The sequence below is a fragment of the Terrapene carolina genome, unplaced genomic scaffold (assembly GCF_002925995.2).
Source record: "Terrapene carolina triunguis isolate 2854851 unplaced genomic scaffold, T_m_triunguis-2.0 Scaffold23, whole genome shotgun sequence".
NCBI classification, from domain to species: Eukaryota; Metazoa; Chordata; order Testudines; family Emydidae; genus Terrapene; species Terrapene triunguis.
Window position 1 is genome coordinate 12,850,758 of NW_020664374.1, and position 20,041 is coordinate 12,870,798.

The 20,041-nt window shown below is 41.4% G+C and overlaps 1 protein-coding gene across 4 annotated transcripts in view; it reads right to left on the reverse strand.

Moving 5' to 3' along the window:
* The window catches only part of LOC113406221 (rho GTPase-activating protein 6-like), a 450,389-nt gene that overhangs the window by 82,830 nt on the left and 347,518 nt on the right, over positions 1-20,041 (reverse strand). For 2 of the 4 annotated variants that reach the window (XM_026649577.1, XM_026649580.1), the window contains exon 2: positions 2,366-2,525. In XM_026649577.1, the coding sequence (XP_026505362.1) occupies positions 2,366-2,525 (160 nt within the window). Of the gene's footprint in view, positions 1-2,365; positions 2,526-7,567; positions 7,640-14,096; positions 14,424-20,041 lie in introns of those variants that run through there. The other 2 variants (XM_026649583.1, XM_026649589.1) reach the window with 2 other exon arrangements.

The window sequence follows — 20,041 nt, forward strand, 5'->3', positions numbered from 1 at the left end:
CTCACTCTTGAGATAGGGGGCAGTGTTGCTCCCTGTCACGGTGGCAAAGCGGTTGGTGCAGCCCATCAGTCTGCACCTCCCAGCAGGCCTCTCCCCCTCCCCAGGGCAGGGAGCCAGAGCCTGGCTCTGTCACTCCTCCCAGACAGGCTCTGAGGCCCCGCGGCAGGGCAGGCAGACTGGCCAAGAGGCGCTTGGCAGCTCTGCTTCCCTGATAGGCCGGGTGGCCCAGCTCCCCCAACCCACCGATCGCCCACAACTTCCCACCACCCCAACAGCACCTGCTTGTTTGCCCACATGGCCCACTTGCCCCATCCCTGTGCTGCAGCCTGCAGGCTGGCGGATGATGGAGCTAATGGGCATTACTCCTGAGGGCATTCTGCACCAAAAAAATTAAAATTCTATGCCAAAAAATTAAAAATTCTGCACTCAATATTTTAAAATTCTGCAAATTTTATTTGTCAAACAAATGTGGAGGCTCCAGCATGGCACTGGGGAGCACAGGCCACTGGCTGCACAGAGGTGGGAGGCCACTCTGCAGCTCCCTGACATAGTGCAAGGATCGGGCCTGCCCCAGAAACACACAAGAGCCCTGTCCCTCTGTGCCAGGTGCACCAGGTGTGGGCAGGCAGACTCAGCCCGGCAGGATCCAAGTGTGGAGGGGCTTAGTGTGGGGGGATCCAGGTGTGGGTTGAGAGGGCTCTGTGTGGGGCAATCTGGGTGCGGGCAGCTCAGTAGGGGATCTGGGTGCAGGGAGGATCTGGATGCACAGGGGTTTTGGGGGGAGATTCTGAGTGCAATGGTAATTGGACTCTGAACGGGGGTCCAGGTGAAGGTGGTTGGAGGTCAGCGGGAGAGCAGGTGTGGGGGGGATAGAGCTCGGCACGGGGGTCTGGGTGTGGGGGGTTTAATGGGGAAATCTAGATGCTGGGGGAGTGGGGTTCAGTGGGGTGGGGATCCAGGTGCAGCTGGTTGGGGCTTGGTGAAGGGGCAGTGGGGCTCGGTGGGGGAGGTTCTGGGTGGGGGGGGTGAGGATCAGCAGGAGGCTCTGGATGCACGGGGGTTGAGCGGATGTGCAGCAGCACCCCGTACAGTGATCCTTCCACCTGCAGCTGAGGAACAATGGGTACAAGAAGTGGGGAGAGTTTGCAGAGCTTCCTGCAGCTGGGGGAAAAATCTGGGGGTGGGTCTGACACAGCCCCGGATGCTGTGCAGGGGAAGAGGAAGTACCATCCTCCCCAGCCCAGCCAGGACCAGTACCCAAAACATACTGCTGGGGAGGGTCGCATGACTGCTCTTGTGGCTTCCCATTGCTTCCCCGTCTGAAAGTCATTTTTCTGCAAAGTAATCTGCAGGGGACATAAATTCTGCATATGTGCAGTGGTGCAGAATTCCTCCAGGAGTAGGGAATGTACCTGCACAAGCAGTTGCCCGGGGACACTGCGCCCTGCAGCCCGGCCCACCCATCAGCCCCCCGTGAGGGAAACCTGCGCTGGGGAGAGGGCATGGCGCAACCATGGCTTGGCATCAGCCCATTTGACCTTTGCGGTCTACTCAAAAGTGTCTGGTAATCTGGATTTGGCCCACGGTCCACCTATTGCAGTGGTCCCCATAACAGTGCCTGCGGGTGCCATGGCATTTATGTGCACCCACCTAGTGCCCAGCAAGGGAGAGAAGCCGCAGCCCTGCACCTGACAGGGACAGAAAACTCAGGCTGCGGGCACGGTGTTCTCTGTTCCTGGCAGGCGCGGGGCCCGCCTAGTGCCCAGCAGGGGAGAGAAGCCACGGCCCCGCATCTGCCGGGGACAGAGAACTCCAGGGCTGCGGGCGCCACTGTTCTCTGTCCTCATGGCTTCTCTCCGGCTTCTCTCTTCTCTCTGGATTCATATATTATGTAATATTAAATATGATGATTTTCGTATTATTTAATGTACAAATACAAAATAAGCCTTGAAAAATTGTTGGCGCCCGCCACACTCTTCTGAAAACATGAATGTGCTACTGGCCACAAAAAGATTGGGGACCACTGATCTAGATGATACTTAGTCCTGCCATGACTGGACTAGATGACTTCTGAAGGTCCCTTCCAGTCTGATGATTCTACGATTCTGAAAACTAGGACCTTTTAAGGTTTCTCAGTTGGATACCCATAAACTGAGGCACTCAAAATCACTAGTTACTTTGCAAATCTTGATAACTTACAACACGGTTGTTATGATCAAGGAAAAATGTAATATATGATCATGCCAAGCAGTGACCAACATACTATATTTTTCTTCCCATGTTACTGTGACATGTAGTTTGTGGTTTACCAAACAGATGTTTAAACTTTCACCATTCTAAATAGAAATAATTGATGGAGCCTTACCTTTGGGAATAGTAATCTGACAACCTAGGTCACAGTCCTGCTGCAACTGATAAAAAGCCACTTCCTGTAGTCGGGCACGCTCCAACTCCGAAAGGCTTTGAACGGGAACTGACTTCAGCCGAACACTGCGTCCTGACATGCTGTTCCACGTGAAGTCACCCTACAGGAAATCAAGTGGAAAAACATGAAGCATCATATGCACAGTTTAAACAAACATACCCTTCTCTTTTATTGGTAAAAAAACAACACAGGACCCTTTCCTTAAAAATTCACTTCTTGGACAGTCCTGACCTTTGAAATGCCATCTTTGTTTTCCCAGAATCAATTAATCTATGCAAAAAACTAGGGCTGTCAAGCAATTAAAAAAATTAATCGTGATTAATCGCAATAATAACAACAATAGAATACCATTTATTTAAATATTTTTGGATGTTTTCTACATTTTCAAACATATTGATTTCAATTACAATACAGAATACAGAGTGTACACTGCTCACTTTACAGTATTTGCACTGTAAAAAAACAAAAGAAATAGTACTTTTCAATTCACCTAATACAAGTACTGTAGTGCAATCTCTTTATCATGAAAGTTGAATTTACAAATGTAGAATTATGTACCAAAAAAACTGCATTCAAAAATAAAACCATGTAAAATTTAGAGCATGCCAGTCCACTCAGTCCTACTTCTTGTTCAGCCAATCACTCAGACAAAAAAGTTTGTTTACATTTGCAGGAGATAATGCTGTCCACTTCTTGTTTACAATGTCACCTGAAAGTGAGAACAGGCGTTCTCATGGCACTGCTGTAGTGGCGTGGCAAGAGATTTATGTGCCAGATGCGCTAAAGATTCATATGTCCCTTCATGCTTCAACCACCTTCCAGGGGACATGCATCCATGCTGATGACGGGTTCTGCTCGATAACAATCCAAAGCCAGTGCGGACTGATGCGTGTTCATTTTCATCATCTGAGTCAGATGCCACCAGCAGAAGGTTGATTTTCTTTTTTGGAGGTTCAGATTCTGTAGTTTCCGCATCAGAGTGTTGCTCTTTTAAGACTTCTGAAAGCATACTCCACACCTCATCCCTCTCAGATTTTGGAAGGCACTTCAGGTTCTTAAACCTTGGGTCGAGTGCTGTAGCTATCTTTAGAAATCTCACAAATCTCTTTAGAAATCTCTTCTTTGCATTTTATCAAATCTTCAGTGAAAGTATTCTTCAAATGAACAACATGGGTTGGGTCATCATCCGAGACTGCCATAACACGAAATATATGGCAGAATGCGGGTAAAACAGAGCAGGGGACATACAATTCTCCCCCAAGGAGTTCAGTCACAAATTTAATTAACTCTTTTTTTTTAAATGAACGTCATCAGCATGGAAGCATGTCCTCTGGAATGGTGGCCGAAGCATGAAGGAGCATACGAATGTTTAGCATATTTGGCACGTAAATACCTTGCAATGCCGGCTACAAAAGTGCCATGCAAATGCCTGGTTCTCACTTTCTGGTGACATTGTAAATAAGAAGAGGGCAGCATTATCTCCTGTAAATGGAAACAAACTTGTTTGTCTTAGCGATTGGCTGAACAAGAAGTAGGACTGGATGGACTGGTAGGCTCTGAAATTTTACGTTTGTTTTTTAGTGTAGTTATGCAACAACAACAAAAATCTACATTTGTAAGTTGCACTTTCACAACAAAGAGACTGCACTACAGTATTTGTATGAGGTGAATTGAAAAATATTATTTCTTTTATCATTTTTATAGTGCAAATATTTGTAATAAAAATATACACTTTGATTTAAATTACAACAATACAATGTATACAAAAATGTAGAAAATCATCCAAAATATTTAATAAATTTCAATTGGTATTCTATTTTTTAACAGTGTGATTAAAACTGCGATTAATCACGATTAATTTTTTTAATCACAATTAATTTTTGAGTTAATCGCGTGAGTTAACTGCGATTAATCGACAGCCCTACAAGAAACCCAAAACAAAACAAAAACCCACCACATAATTTCTACCTGAAAACATTTATCTATTATTGTTGCAAAAACATTAGGATTCCTAAAGAACGTGGGGGGGGGGGTGTTGTTTGAGCTGAGACTAGATGATCCCAATGGTAATTTCTGGCTTTATAATCTCTAAATCTTGAACACACTAGTGTGACCAGGGACAGCTGCCGGTGAGCATGATGCCCACCCCAGTTGGCAGGGCTGGGGGCATTACAGACATGCCAGAGGAGCTGCCCGCTGCGGTTCCTGGTAGAGCCCTGCAGCTCCACAGATATCCGCTTTATATCCGTGGATATCCGCATCCACAGATATACATTTTGTATCCACGCAGGACTCTACTAATAATAATGAGAAGTACTGACCACTATCTTCTCAGACTTCCTACAAAACTATCAAATGTAACTGTCTACTAGGACCAACTTCTGCCTCTGCAGAGACAGACCTTGGCAGTAGAACAAGAGCAGGTCTGCTGTGTAAGGAGGGGAATAAGATTCTTGGGATTCACACAGTGCAAGGCACAGCTCTGGGAGCGCCTCCTGTGCTGCAGACCGGGGCCATGTAGGGGAGAGGCAAAGAACAGGCCAGGAAAACTGCACATATCAACCTATTTTACTCCCATCCATCTGGGGAGGCACACTTGAAGTGATCCAGACATTGGGTGAAGTGTCTCCTTGGAGAGGCACCACAGCCAGCTACTGTGGACGATTCCTCTCCCCCTACCCGGAGCATCTTCCAAGGACTTAGCTCAGTTACTCGCTGTTGAATATGTATACTTTACAAATACATAGGCATGCACACTTTACTTAATTTGTTATAAAGTGTTTGTCTACATGGAGATGTTAGTGCACAGTAAGCTATGATGTTAATTTAAAGTACACTAGCTACTCCATACTAATGCCTGAAGTGAACACTCTTCTGCACACTGAAAGTGCCTTTAGGTGGTTTAGCTTAGCACATTTCCAAGGTGCATTAAGCTAATGCACGCAAAAGGCACTCTTAGCATATGTCTACGCCTGCAGAGTTTTTGTGCTGAAAGTTTCACTGGTGATAGGGAACTGGTGAAAGTAAAGCACTGGTTTGTGTACTCGCTTAATTCCTCAGGCATCAGAGAGTGTCTACATTAGCAGCACTTCCATTGCAGATGAGAGCAGCGCCCTAGGGCACCTATCCCACAGTGTAGCTCTCTCCATTTTGTCAATGGGTCTTGTGGGAAGGGGGCGGGGCTGATCGCGCGGCATCCTGGGTCCCTGCACAGCCTCCTCTCCGCAAACACTGATCAGCTACAGCAGCTCAGCATTGCTCCAACGTTCCCAGGGCATTACAGGGGGAGGGGTGGATGTCTGTTTACCTGGCATCAGAGCAGCAGAGCTGCTGGCCAGAGTGGTCACCTAGGCACTGTGGGATATCCTCCCGAGGCTCAAAGCTATGTAAAGAGGAAGAAAATGTCTTCACTTGCACATCACCACGAAAGCATCACCGGTAAGAGCTGTACACCTCTCATGGAGGTAGCTTTCTTCTTGCGGTGAAACTTCTGAGTTTCACCGCAAAAAGTCATTGGCAAGTGCAGACGCTTCCATGGTTTTTGCACAAAAAAGGGACTTTTTCCGCTTTAAATGGCAAGTGTAGACATGCCCTTAGGAGTTATGTGGAGTAGCTAGTGTACACTAGGTACTGAGGACTTTTTCCCTGCGTAGACAAGCCCAATTGTAGTATTGCCCAAAGTGTGCTAGACATTTTCTAAATACAGGAGAGGACAAGCTAGAAAGGCAAAGGATACAACATAGAAGGAAAGTGATCAGGGTGGTGACAGGACATATCTTGTTAGTTGTAAAATTTTTCTGTTGATTTTTTTTAAATCTTAAGCACACTGAAACCCCATCGCTATATCCTCCACCCATTAATCACCTCATCTCCCTCCATAACTCACATCTCCTACCAGTCCCCAGCTTCAATTATATTTTCCTTATGGCCCTTCAACCAACATTCAACCCATTTTCTCCTCATAAATGAGCAGTTTGTCAGAAAAATCAATAAAAAACCAGAGCAGATGACTTACTTAGCATAAGGAAGACAAGTGCCTAACTCCACTTTCTGCTTTTGAAAATCTGCCATCCTTCCCAAGTTCATTGTAAATATTATCCCAACCTCGAGCATAGCCTTTTAATAGGAAACCAGTTTCCATTTTGCAAAGATGTTTCGAACAAATTTCTATTATGGGTAAAATTTCTGAAAGTACTTAGGAGACTGAGTGCCTACATTACTACTGAAAATTTTATCCTACATCTTTTAACCTCTCCTCCACATCCGTGCCCCGTCCCCCGTCCTCCCAAGTCAATGTAGGCAATCATTAACCTAAGTCCTGATTCTTAGAGCCCTGTGTGGATGAAAAAATTGTATCTGCATCTGATCTGCAAACATGGTCCGCGGATGTAAAGTGGATATCTGCAGATTTGCAGGGCTCTATATATAAAATTTAGATCCGCCTCCATCCGCGATCCGCAAACCTGGTCTGCGGATAGCTGTATCTGCAGATGCGGATATCCGCAGATATGAAGCAGATATCTGCAGATTTGCAGGGCTCTAGTGATCCTGTTCACTCTCACTGACAAATTCTTCAGGTGATCCAGGATCAGGATTTAAGTTATTAATTACCTACAGCGACAGATTGTGGGTTTAAAACATGTAGCAGGTGCAACCACCAGGAATCTGAGGTGTGCACAGAGTGCCGGATATGGCCCCTAGTCATATTAGAAACTATAAATAATAATTTTGATATAAGATTGGAATGATGATTTTATACTACAGCATTATTGTAATAGGGAATGGCTTTACTCCCTGCCATGTTTATGTTACAGGGTATACAACAAAGACTGTTACTATTAGCTGTACTTTTAATTAGTCATTTGTTCAAGTCCACTTGAGATACTTAAGATCAAAAGCAATTATGCCGGTTTGGTTTTTCTCCTGAACTAGCAATGCTTCGCCGACCGTAGTAGTGTTTAGAAGTGTATTCACTGTAAAAGAATTAAATATTTTTGCACATTATAAAAATTATATTGTGGAAAACATGGCACATGCTAGATATAGTGTTACAAGTTATAGTTTTAACTTTCTTTCCTTAATTACTTCTATAAGCTTGGGAAACTAAGTATACAACTGCCACTTTGTAAACCTTTCACTTACATTGGTAATTTATTTCAAATCCTTCTAAAATTGTTTCCAGGCCTCTCAACCATAGCAACTTTAGATTTTGACAGTTTATAGTCCCCCGACTCAGCTTTCTCGTTTGTACATCTAATCCCTCTTTTCCTCACTTTCCAGTTGTTGCCATTTGTATGGACCAATAAAAATACATAAAAGAAAGCAATTAATTCCAGCACAACTTTAGTCCTACCACGTAAAATCAGTATACTAGACGTAAAATAGGAAGCGAATGAAGAATTAAGAAAAGGGAGGAGTAAATATCACTAAATGTCCATTATAGCACTAAATGAACATTAAGGACCAAATCCTCTGTCCCACTGGGTACTTAAAGCTATCGTAAGTTTTTCCTTTTGGGATTCTCCAAGTGTGCAGGAATGACTGGGTGGTGTAAAGGTGGTGGTCTTTTTTGATATCACTCTCTCTTAGCTTCCCCCTGCATAGGGGGCAATGAGGAATGCTCAGAACTCTGGGTATCCCCTGGGAGCTGTTACAAGCTGGTGCAACTTAGAGCACTCAGGCTGCTCTTGATTGTGCAGGGTGCCATACTGTCCCCAGCATAGCGGGAGATCAAGGAATGATGGAAACTCTTCTGAATGCTGAGACTGCATTATAATAATAAAATGTGGGAAACTAAGGAATACTACATAGCCCAGAAACAGACCTGCTTAAAAGTCTGAAAACCAATACACTAAGCACCGGGACTCTTAATTATTATTCAATATGAAAGTCTGACTTTACTAACGACTTCAACAGACAGGGTGAAATCCTGACCCTGTTGGAAGTCAATAGCAAAAATTCTATAGACTTCAATGGAGCCAGTGTTTTACCCACAAAATTTAACATTGTGTTATAAACATCCTAGTACAGAGTCTCCCATTATGATCAGAGTTTTTGCAATCAATACCTTTCTTATGACATTATTACACTTTGAAGTTCTGTGCTGATATTGATTTATCTCACCCTATGGAGCTACATAAATATTTTACCTAAACACAATACACAGATTAATATTTTGTACATTCTGCTAGGGAAATCCATTAGATTTGGCAAAAGATCACACTTTACAATCTATTGTTTTAGTTGTCAATAGTTTTCAAACAGTAATTAGTTTGAATGTGACAATTTTAAAATACACACACACACACAGAGTTATCTTCCTCTCTTGGTAAATGCTCTGAACTGCCAACTGGAATCAGATGAATACAGGATACACGTTGCTAAGTTCTGCATAGCAAGACAACATGTGTAGAATACTGGAATGCTGACATCACCCACAGAGGAGAATGAATTCACACCCACACCAGAAATACATCACTAAGCAAGATGATACGACCCAGCCCCAGGGTAGATAAATATCATAGTTGTTGGCTTTCACTCATCAGGAAAAAAGTGTCCCACTAACATTAGTATAAGGATAAAGAAGGGATTTGGGAGCATACTCCCAGAGGTTATAGTAGCCCAGACAAGGGGAAAAGTGATTTCCCACTGTCTTTGTCAATGATTTCCCGAAGTCATCAGACTGCCCTGAATTGTTTCTTCAAGTTTATAAGTAAAAACATTTTCATCACAGAGGGCAATTATGGGCTAAATGCATAATTGAGAAGTTTTCTGATATGATCCTTCCATTTCCAGACAAAACTGTTTATGGTGTAAAATAGATACAGCCTGTATCTACTACTGTTAAGCCTTAGCATAAAGATAATTCAAGGCTTCTGAAGACTCCATCTGAACTGACCAAATATTTGTGACCCTCTTGTCGGATCTAACATTTGTTTATAATAATAAATTTCAAAACAATGATCAAATTCAACAAAGCTGGCTCAACCAGGAAAGCTCATTGCAGTAGATGGGAGAATTCATCTCTTCATAGGGCAGCCCCCTGCTTTGAATGGTTATTCATCATTATTATCTGAGTCACTCTTGTAACAACGGAATTGATGTTTTTCAATACATCAAAGCTGATACATTATCTGACGTCAATTTTCTTAAGCTTGAATCTGGTCCTATACAACTAAAGCACATACTTTACTTTCAGAACAAGAGAGAGTGGTCACCATTATGAAAGTCAGTATTTATCAATCACCTCCAAACAGGGGTATCTGAGATACCACTGTTATGTCTTTACCTTTAAACAGGAAAACAGCCATAGTGTCTTAGTCTACATTACCACGTTGCTCAGGGGTATGAAAAAACACTCCCCTGAGTGACATAAGTTACATCGACAGAAGCGCCAGTCTAGACAGTGCTATATCGGTGGGAGAGTTTCTCCCGCTGACATAGCTACTGCTGCTCATGGAGGTGGTTGAGCTCTCTCCCGTTGGCATAGAGTGGCTACATAAGCAATCTTACAGCAGTACAGCTGCGCACTGTACACTCGCTAGTTTAGACATGGCCTTAGATCCCCTCTGTTTAGAAGGTGTTGGCAAATGTTGAATTTTTAATGGCACTCTTCTGTCTATATATAATTGGGTAATAGTTCTTTATTAAATGTCAAAGTGTTGAAGTTTCCATTTTAAAATGTTAGTAATGTGAACTCTTCAACCTCTGTGGGTCCTGGCTCACCATAAGAACGGCCCTACTGGGTCAGAACAAAGGTATCCTGTCTTCTGACAGTGGCCAGTGCCAGGTACCACAGAGGGAATGAACAGAACAGGTAATCATCAAGTGATCCATCCCCTGTCGCTTATTCCCAGTTTCTTGCAAACAGAGGCTAGGGACACTATTCCTGCCCATCCTGGCTAATAGCCATTGATGGACCTATCCTCCATGAATGTATCTAGTTCTTTTTTTAACCCTATTATGGTCTTGGCCTTCACAACATCCTCTGCCAAGGAGTTCCACAGGTTGACTGTGCATTGTGTGAAGAAATACTTCCTTTTATTTGTTTTAAATGTGCCTATTAATTTCATTTGGTGACCCCTCGTTCTTGTGTTATGAGAAGTAGTAAACAACACTTCCTTATCTACTTTCCCTACACCAGTCATGATTTTATAGACCTCAATCATATCTCCCCTTAGCTGTCTCTTTTCCAAGCTGAAAAGTCCCAATCTTATTAATCTCTCCTCATACAGAAGCCATTCCATACCCCTAATCATTTTTTTTTTGTCCTTTTCTGAACCTTTTCCGATTCCAATATATCTTTTTCAAGATGGGGCAGCCACATCTGCACACAGTAGTCGAGATGTGGGCGTACCATGGATTTATATAGAGGCAACATATTTTCTGTCCTATTATCTACCCCTTTCTTAAATATTCCCAGCATTCTGTTCGCTTTTTTGACTGCCGCTGCACATTGAGTGATGTTTTCAGAGAACTAGCCACAATGACTCCAAGATCTTTCTTGGAGCAAGAAGTATGATCTCCAATATTACTATATTCAGTGGGGAAGAATTGGCAACCCATACAAACAGGACCTAGCTAACCTGCTTTTATCATGTGTGTGCACAATATTGCCAAAATCAAGTTTTAAAAGTCATGAGATTTTAAAATTAGTACATTTAGAGTTCTTTATTTACTTTCAGGCTTTTGAGCCTAAGGGTTCATGTTTTCAAGTTTTTATCTGCAATCACCTGGATTAGAAACTTAAATTTTTAAACAAAATGAAAGCTGAGATTTTCATGTAATCTCATGACTCCAAGAGCTGGGCCTTTAAGAAAAACATCAAATATCACAAGACTCACAATAAGATTGGATGAGTTAGCAATGTGTATGTACTGCTGTGTGTATTTATATACAGGGATATCTGTGCACTGTTCACGCATCTCTATTTAGCAGAACAAATTTATAAATGAAAACAATCTGCATTTGCCAATTTAGTCCCTGCTATAACTCAGTTGCATTAAAAACGATTATAGCTACACTTTTTCTCCTACCTGATCCATTACAATAAAATGTTGGATCACTCAACTTTTTAGCAACCTTTGAAGCTTCTTTGTACTGTATCAGCGACAGCTCACCTGATTCAAAACAATACTTTATGTAAAATCTGCCATCGTTTAAAGAAAAGACCTTTGGACTTAAAATAAAAATTAATTTGTTGGTCAAATGAAAAAGCTATAGTGCTAATCTATATGCTAGGGCTGGCTGGAAAACAATTCTGTTTTGTGAGGGGGTGGAAAAAAACTGATTCCAAAATTTGTTTTTCTTCTATGGCAGAACAAAAATGAGACCTTCTGAAATTTTTTGCAAAAAAGCACTAGTGCAAGAGATCCACCCCAAGCGCCCGGTAGTTCAGGCACTTGCCTGAGATGTAGGGAACCCAGGTGCCTGCTATGATTCAGGAAGAATAGAGACTTGAACCTCCCACCTCTCGAGTGAGTGCCCTAGCAACCAGGCTATTCTGGTGTCTCTTGCATTCTCATCTGCGACCTGAGAAACCTTCCTGACAACATTTTTGTTGAAACCAGTATTTTTCACAAAACACAGTGGTTTCAACAAAAGAGCATTTTTTGATGGGAAAAAGTTTCATGAATTTTTAAACTAGATCTACTGTGCCCCAACATTATAGGTTATGCATTCCATCCAGACTGGATTTCTGCAATGCCCTGTAAATGTGGCCAATTTTGAAGATAACTGGAAACTTCAGCTTGAAAGGGTACATGGCTACTCACTTACACTACCGCTCATAAGTAGCATATTATATCAGTTGCTCCGCAGTTGACTAGCTTCCAGTTTGTTTCCAGCTGCAACTGAACTCTGCAATTTCTCTCCGAAAGATTTTAAGTTTTGCTGACCTTCAGGCCTGTTGCAAGGTCTATCTATTGCATCAGGCTTTCCTCTGAGTTGCGGGAGTGGGGGGCTGAGTTTTGAGGGAGGTTTTTATGATAAGGGGAGTTTTCTTTGAGTCCATTTGAGTTTCTGTTGTTATTCACTCATGTTACAATTATTTTACAACAGATGTACAGTAGAGATACCTAGAACTGGTAACAGGCATACTTCTTACATTGAAAAATAAATAAATACCTCTTACAGATGAAGAATTTTTCAACTCATGTGCTACATAACTGCTCCACCCATTCATCTTTGTTTCACAGACTGTTCTCACACCTATACTGCTCATGCGTTCTCTCTCCTTCTCACATCCCCCCAACCTGCCCTGTCCTGCTCATTGATTTATAAAGTAGGAGGCTCTTGGATAACAACTCAGAATTGTAACACTCTGAGTAGTCAGTTGCAACCTTTTGACAAGGACCCAATGTATTCCAATATTTGGCACTGCCATATCTTCTGTATTCCAATTCCCAACCACAACAAGCAGATGCTTTAATGATTACACTGCTCAAAAAACCCCTCTCAGAGCAGAACTTAAACTGAAAATCATAACAGTGGCCATTAGCGCAAATTTACGGAATATAGAGTGAAGGTTGATGGGCACTCACAAGTGCTCCCATTTCATCAGTTTGCCCTTGTTTACGCATTGGATTAGTGCTGGCTCCCTTTGGGCTGATTTCTCCTGCATTTGGGAACCATGCAGCACATATGAAAGGTCACCACTTCCGTGTTACTTGGTGAAAACATGTTTACAAAATTGTATCTGCTTATTTGCAGTTATGGACACAGGACGCTAAACTAGATTGATGGCTCACTGTACAAATATTTGCTCTGACACTAAAGCCGATATAGTGTTCCTTGATTTTCTTTTCAGTAAATAGGTTATAGTTCCATAAAAACAACATGGAAAATTAAAAATAAATACAAATAAAAACATTATACATCAGCAGGAAGTATCAAGAGAGGAATCTTTTATAAATTACCCTCTAATCTCAGGTACTCCAAATTCAGACTGTGTGCCTGCTAACTCGGCTGCAATTTCATTCTTTGCTTTAAGCAGCTCATTTGTTTTGGACGGGGAGAGGGAAAATTAGCCCATAAGTTCCCAATGTTATGAAAAACAGAAACAATTGCTAGAGTTACAAGCTCCTCCAGGACTGAGCCAACAGATGAACAGCTCTTATTCTACACTACAAATCATTGCAACTAACTGGAATTTAGAGAGACATGAAGGCAGTTTAGCTAGTCTATAAAACACAAGGCTTACAGGATATGGTGTTTTGCATAAAGGAATCTATGCAATTATAATTGTATATTTTGGGGTTACAGAACCTTCACGCACACTTAGAAAAACAATAAACTTACACAGATTTCAAAGCAGCTCAGCATCTGATTAAGCCATTTAAACAAAATCAATTGAAACATACAATGGCACCGATCATTACATGGATTTTGCTCCTCTCAGGCTAACTATGAAAACATGCAAGATCATGAAACTAATCTAAAAATAAAAGGTCTTTGAGAGCCTTTAGTTTGTTGATGGAATAGATTTCAGAGCTTGGTAAGTGGTAGGCACAAACTAAGTGCCAATTTTTTTCTTACTAAGCAAGAAGTGTTTGTTTTCTTAAAATTTAGCTACAGCAAATAAAAATTAAAATGTAGTAAGTTAGAGTCATCACAAACACTCCATTACAGTTATCTCTAGCACACTACATATATACACATTTTGTTTGCTTACCCATTAACTAAATTCTGCTGCGTCTCCGGTGTCTTTTCTAATTTGATCAAACCACACTTGGAACAAGAACTCGATTTAGAATTTTTGTAAAAAATAATGCAGTTTTCCTGAAACTATGTATCAAGTGTCTGAGAAATAGTCCAGCTGGAGCAACTCTGACTCCCACCATACCTTTTGTTCCCAGAGACTTCTACTATCATTAATCTTAGGAAACCAAAAATAAAATAAAATAAAATAATCTTTTCATTTGACTGCTTCAAAGTAAGCTCAGCAAGTTCAGTGAGCGTGTGTGTGAGAGCGAGTGACAGAGGGAGAGAAGCAGACAAATTGCAACTGGATTCCCTGCTTCTTATTTCAATGGGATTGTTTTGAAGAAGTACAAGGAGTGGTTAAGAAGGGGCATGTCTCCCTCCTCTCCCTCCCCCATTAAAAAAAAAAAAAAACCTTCTTCCACATGGCTGTACAAACTCATAACTGGACTGTAACTGTGCAAGCTTTCCTTATTAGGAATAGACCAAAGAATGTTGGAAGCATCTGGTAAAATCACTTTGAGCATGTTAAGAAGCATTTGATGTTTTCTCTGTCCTTCCAAGACAGATAGGTTTTTTTTAAAATTGCTTTCTAAACCTCCTCTGCCCTAACAAGCAAAACATATACCCCAAACATCTTTTAAACAAAAGCAACACAGAAGCTAAATATTTTATGGTTTGCTAGGGGAAAAATTCCTTGATAAAGATTTTGCTTCCTAAATAAAGTCTGTTGTATTCACAGTCTATGAGTACTATACTGCCATTTATAAAATGAAGGTGGGAGGAGGAGGAAGTCTAATTAAAAAACTCTGAATCACCAGTTATGTTGATTGCAGTTCTATTCCACGTGGCAACTTACCAAATCACCACTATAAATGACACCTTTGTTTCTCAGCTGATATGACTTTACCTCATAGAACTGCTCTCCCAACAAAAGGAAGACAAAGATTCCAGTTCACAGGGATTGACTGATTGTATATCATCATCAAGTTCATTGGTACTGAAATAAAAGGTTGTTTTTATGGCTCCTAATCAAATTCAGAGCCCACCCCAGGCAAAGCCGCACCGTTAAGACTGTTAATGCACATCAGCAATTTGAGGGAAAAGAGATTAAAATAACACTGAAGGAGAAAATCACATTTTAAAATTGGAAACCCAGGATACTTTAAAGCTAAAGTAAAATATTTTTAAAATCAACAACATTGGAAAAGATGGATATATACCCAAATGTTGTTAACACTATCCTCCAACGCTGCCTTGAGAACACTAGAAAATTTGAAATCACCTTATCCATACAGAATATATAGCTTCATATCATCAGTGACCCTGTAAAAAACATCCTTCTTTTTGTTGTAAAAGAACCCTGCCCTCTCAGGAAGGCAATTTGACAATTCAGACATTGAAAAGGAGGCGCAACAGAGGCAATAATGCCTCACTGTTTGCATAGGGTAAAATTCATCCCTGTGCAGCACTAGGCCTATGCACCACTCAAGTTTCACGTCAGCCCTGTTTCACGAGGCCAAGGCACCAACATCCCACTTGAGCCCTTTGGGTATTATGCAACCAATGGTAAGCTGTCATTAGACAAAGAGCCAGCATGCAGTCATAATTCATATAAAACCTCAGACTGAGAGTATAAATCATTACATTAGAGCTGGCTCAAAATCTTCCAACAGAATGTTTTTCTGTCAGAAAATATCAATTTATTGAAATTGAAATGCTCTGAAAATACCTAACTGTAATGTTAGTGTCCTTTACACCTTAGCTCTTAACTGGTTGTGTATCTTACGTATTGCTTTTGTTTAAAGGATATCAACATAAAGTTTGACTTCGGGTAGGAGAGGAGGCTGCTTGAAAAATAATTAAGGAACTGACTACCTTAGAAGGATGCCTGACCTCTCTGCTATACTATTAATGCCAGCCTCAATCACCTCGTTCTCCACTTCCGCCCCAAGCATCTTCATGCATCCTTCCACATTCCTCTGTATGTGTGGAACATTTTCCCCAAACTTATCAATAAAGACCTGTCCTCCTTCAGAAGACCCAACCTAGGTCAACATTTTCAAATATGCCATGTGCTTTACACTATAAACTGCTTTCCAGTAAATTACCTTTCAACTTCACTAAGTATTCTATTGTAACAGCCTATAGAGCCAGTTAGGACTGCATGGTTTTTCACTATGATGCACACTATGGTCACTAATTCATGCACAGAAACATTAAAGAGAGAAACAGATCCTTCCATCCAAGAGCATGATCCAAAGCCCATTAAAATTCATTGACTTCAATGGCTTTCAGGCAAGCCCCAAAAGCATATGGTCCTACAACTTGGTTTAAAGGAGACTCTGTTATATCTATAGCTAAATAAAAGCCTTTGAAACACAGCTGAGAAGTTCTAAGACCATTCAGTAAAGGAGAGTAGTATACGCATACACAAACTAGCCAAGCAACAACTTAATTCCGCTGCAATTAAGGTTGAACACCAACCTTTTTGAAATATGCCCTAAAAGACTGTTTAAACCTCAAACTCAGCCAAAACCATGGAAGTTTCAACTAAACAATTTATCTCACCCGTTCAGATTATTGTAGTCAATGATTACATCCCCTGCTTGTTATCATTTAGCTAAGCTATACGTATTTAGTGTTTTAAATCTTTCCTAAAAAGCCTTCTCCATCTAATTCATCTTTTCTTGTTAGTCTTTGAATTTTCTCCAATTTCTATAATTCTGTTATTCAAATATCCAGAACTGGGCACAATATTTCAGTTAAGGTCATATATAGTGGAACTATCATCTCTCTGGTGCGTATTGTGGTGCCTTTGCATACAGAGCCCAATAATCACACAAGACTTTTATGCTATCAACTTTTCTATGTTGACTGCAGAAAGATAAAACAGATTTGCAGTGAATCATTCAATTTAGCAACCCTTACTGAAATGATTAACTATGAAAGCTATCATCTTCACCTTGAACTTGTAATCCAGTTACTAGAAGCTGGAAATACATCTTAACAGCAAAAGAAAAAAAGAAAAAAGAACTCCTTCCTAATCACTCATAGGTTCCAATGTATTAATACCTTTTGGCTTAAATAAAGATCCCATCACATTCAATAGCTAACAGTCTACATTTCGAGGTATTTTTGGAGAATGTCACTATATCTAGATGAGTTTATCATTACATTCCTTGTTTGAGACATCATTATATTTGAGAAGGGTTCTTACACTCCAAACTGCTTTTTTTTTTTACAAGTGGCTCCTACCTTTCTGAAAAGTTTTCCATTTGGGGTGAAATTTTACCAGCAGAGTCTAACCCTAAACTTTGAGCAAAATCCAGCTAGCCATTTACGAGTTCTGTGAACAAGAAAATACACTTTCCCCATTATTTAGATTTGGTTCTTTCGCATTCAGACTCAAAATTATTTATCCTTAAGACTTGAAACTGAATATGTGGCTAGACCTCAGTAAGTAAATAATATCACTTTAAAATTATTAAAGTAGTCTCATCAAAGTTCTAAAAGTTGAAAACTTCATTTTTGTGAATGTGCACTATATAACTTTTCACTAATTTTGAATTGTGCAAAATTCCAAGAACCAGTCCAGAGCCCCACTAGGGTTGACAACCCTCCAGGATTGACCTGGAGTCTCCCAGAATCAGCATTGATCTCCTGGTGAGTATTGAAAGAAATCTGGGAGATTTTAATAGGATATTTTAAGAAAATGACATTACATCCTGTTAGGAAAAAAAAAAAAACTCCGGGAATAGCTTCAGTCAGAGTTGGCAACCTAACCCCCACTCCAGAGAAGTGAAGGAGGTTATGCAAAGGGTCAACCCACTCTCCAGTGGCCCCAAGGGAATAAAAGAACAGCTTTAGAGTAGTGCTGGTCTAAAAATTTCCATAAAAGTTGTTTTACAATGGGAAACTGGGTTTGCAACTAAAAAAAAAGTGTGTGAAAAGTGCCTGCTTTTCATGAAAAAAATTGGTATTTTGTTGAAGAAACAGACAGTTTTTGGCTGAAAACCAAATGTATTTTGATTCAAAATGGCTCTGCCATGCCTCATGGGACTTGAAGTTCAAACACCTTATGCTAGCATACTTCCTGAATGAGCCTGGCTCTCTGACCAGACTACTATTCCCATGATGAACCACGGCCAGGGATTCCTAGGGCGTATCCCCACCCTTCACCAACAGGGGAAAGAGTGGTGCATCATTGAAGATGCAGCCTGGCCAGAAAGCCTAGCCAACAGAAAAGACTGGGAGCATAATGAATCCAAACTACAACTCCCATGAGGCATGACAGCACCATTTTGAATAAAAATATTTCAATTTTTGATTAAAAAGCCACCATTTTCTGACCAGCTCTATTTTAGAGCCACCTTAGTGCTAAGGGAGCAGTGGTGCAGCTGAGGATCTGGCCTAAGGGTGCACAGGAAAATCATGATCACACTAAGTTATACACGTTTAGTTCTGACGGAGCTCACAATTATTACACTCAGTCACTCATTCAAAAAAAAAAAAAAAAAAAGCAGCATTATTTATGAGCCCTATACAATATTAACCTTCGTGGGTGAAAATAAAGAGTGAGAGCAACCTGTGCATACAGCAGAAGCAATTTCAAATCCACTTAATATAGCTAATCAGTTTAAATGTTTCTCAATTACTTGCTTTCAGAATATATACTGACAAATTTATGAAAACTGTTAAGTAGTATATTTACATATCTTTCTAAAAAAGAGAGCTTTTCTTTGAGTGTACCTCAATACACCTCAGTCAACTGATACAAAAAAGATGAATAATGTGGACAACATTTGATTTAAACAAGTGCTGCAATGTCATCTTGGCATCAGTGAATACGCATGAGGTAGGCTGGCTTACTCTACAAGATAAAATAATAATTTGCTGAGTTATATAACTGCATACATTGCATAATAAAGCACGCATTTGTTTGTTTCAAAATCAGCAATTACTGGAAAATACCTACTACCCTAAATTAAATACTGAAAATCGTTTTCAGATTCTAGGCCTAAGCTCAAAGTCAGTGGTTAGTCATTTACTTACTAAGATGCTTTAGCATGGAATTTACCTTCACTGTCTGCAAGAAGCACCATTATTTTTAACAGATGCCATTGTGCCCTAACTTATAGTACACCCTTTTTCACAATATGAATATGCATAAATGTGTTTTTCATGTGTCCCAGGACACCTCTCAGTAGCAAATACTATGATTCAGTTGATAATCTTTGGTAAAATATTTTAAATTAATAAGTGAATTTGAGAGAAGTCTTTATCTCTTAAGAAAACCTCTGCTACACTTAGGGTTGTCACCTTTCTAATTGCACAAAACCGAACACCCTTGCCATGCCCCAAGTCCACTCCCCTTCTCTGAGGCTCCACTCCCCACTCACTCCAGCCCCCCTCCCTCCATCGCTTGCTCTCCCCAACCCTCACTCACTTTCACTGGGCTGGGGCAGAGAGTTGGGGTGCAGGAGGGGGTGTGGGCTCTGGGGTAGGCCAGAAATGAGGGGTTCAGGGTACAGGAGGGGACTCCAGGCTGGGGCAGGGGTTTGGGATGTGGGAGGGGGTGCAGGCTCCGGCTGGGGATGTGGGCTGGGGGCAGAGCTGGGGATGAGGGGCTTGGGGTGCAGGAGGGAGCTCTGGGATGGGGCCAAGGGGTTTGGAGTGCAGGTGGGGGCTCAGGGCTGGGGCAGAGGATTGGGGTGCGGGAGGTGGATGGGATCCGGGAGGGTGTTTGGTTGCAGGAGGGGGCTCAGGGCTGGGTAGGGATGTGGGAAGAGGTGCGGGCTCTGAGAAGGTGCTAAGGGATGGTGTGGGGGCTGGGATGTGAGGACTCTGGGAGGGAGTTTGGATGTGGGAGGGGTTCCGACCTGGGGCAGGGGGTTTGGGGTGCGGGCTCTGACT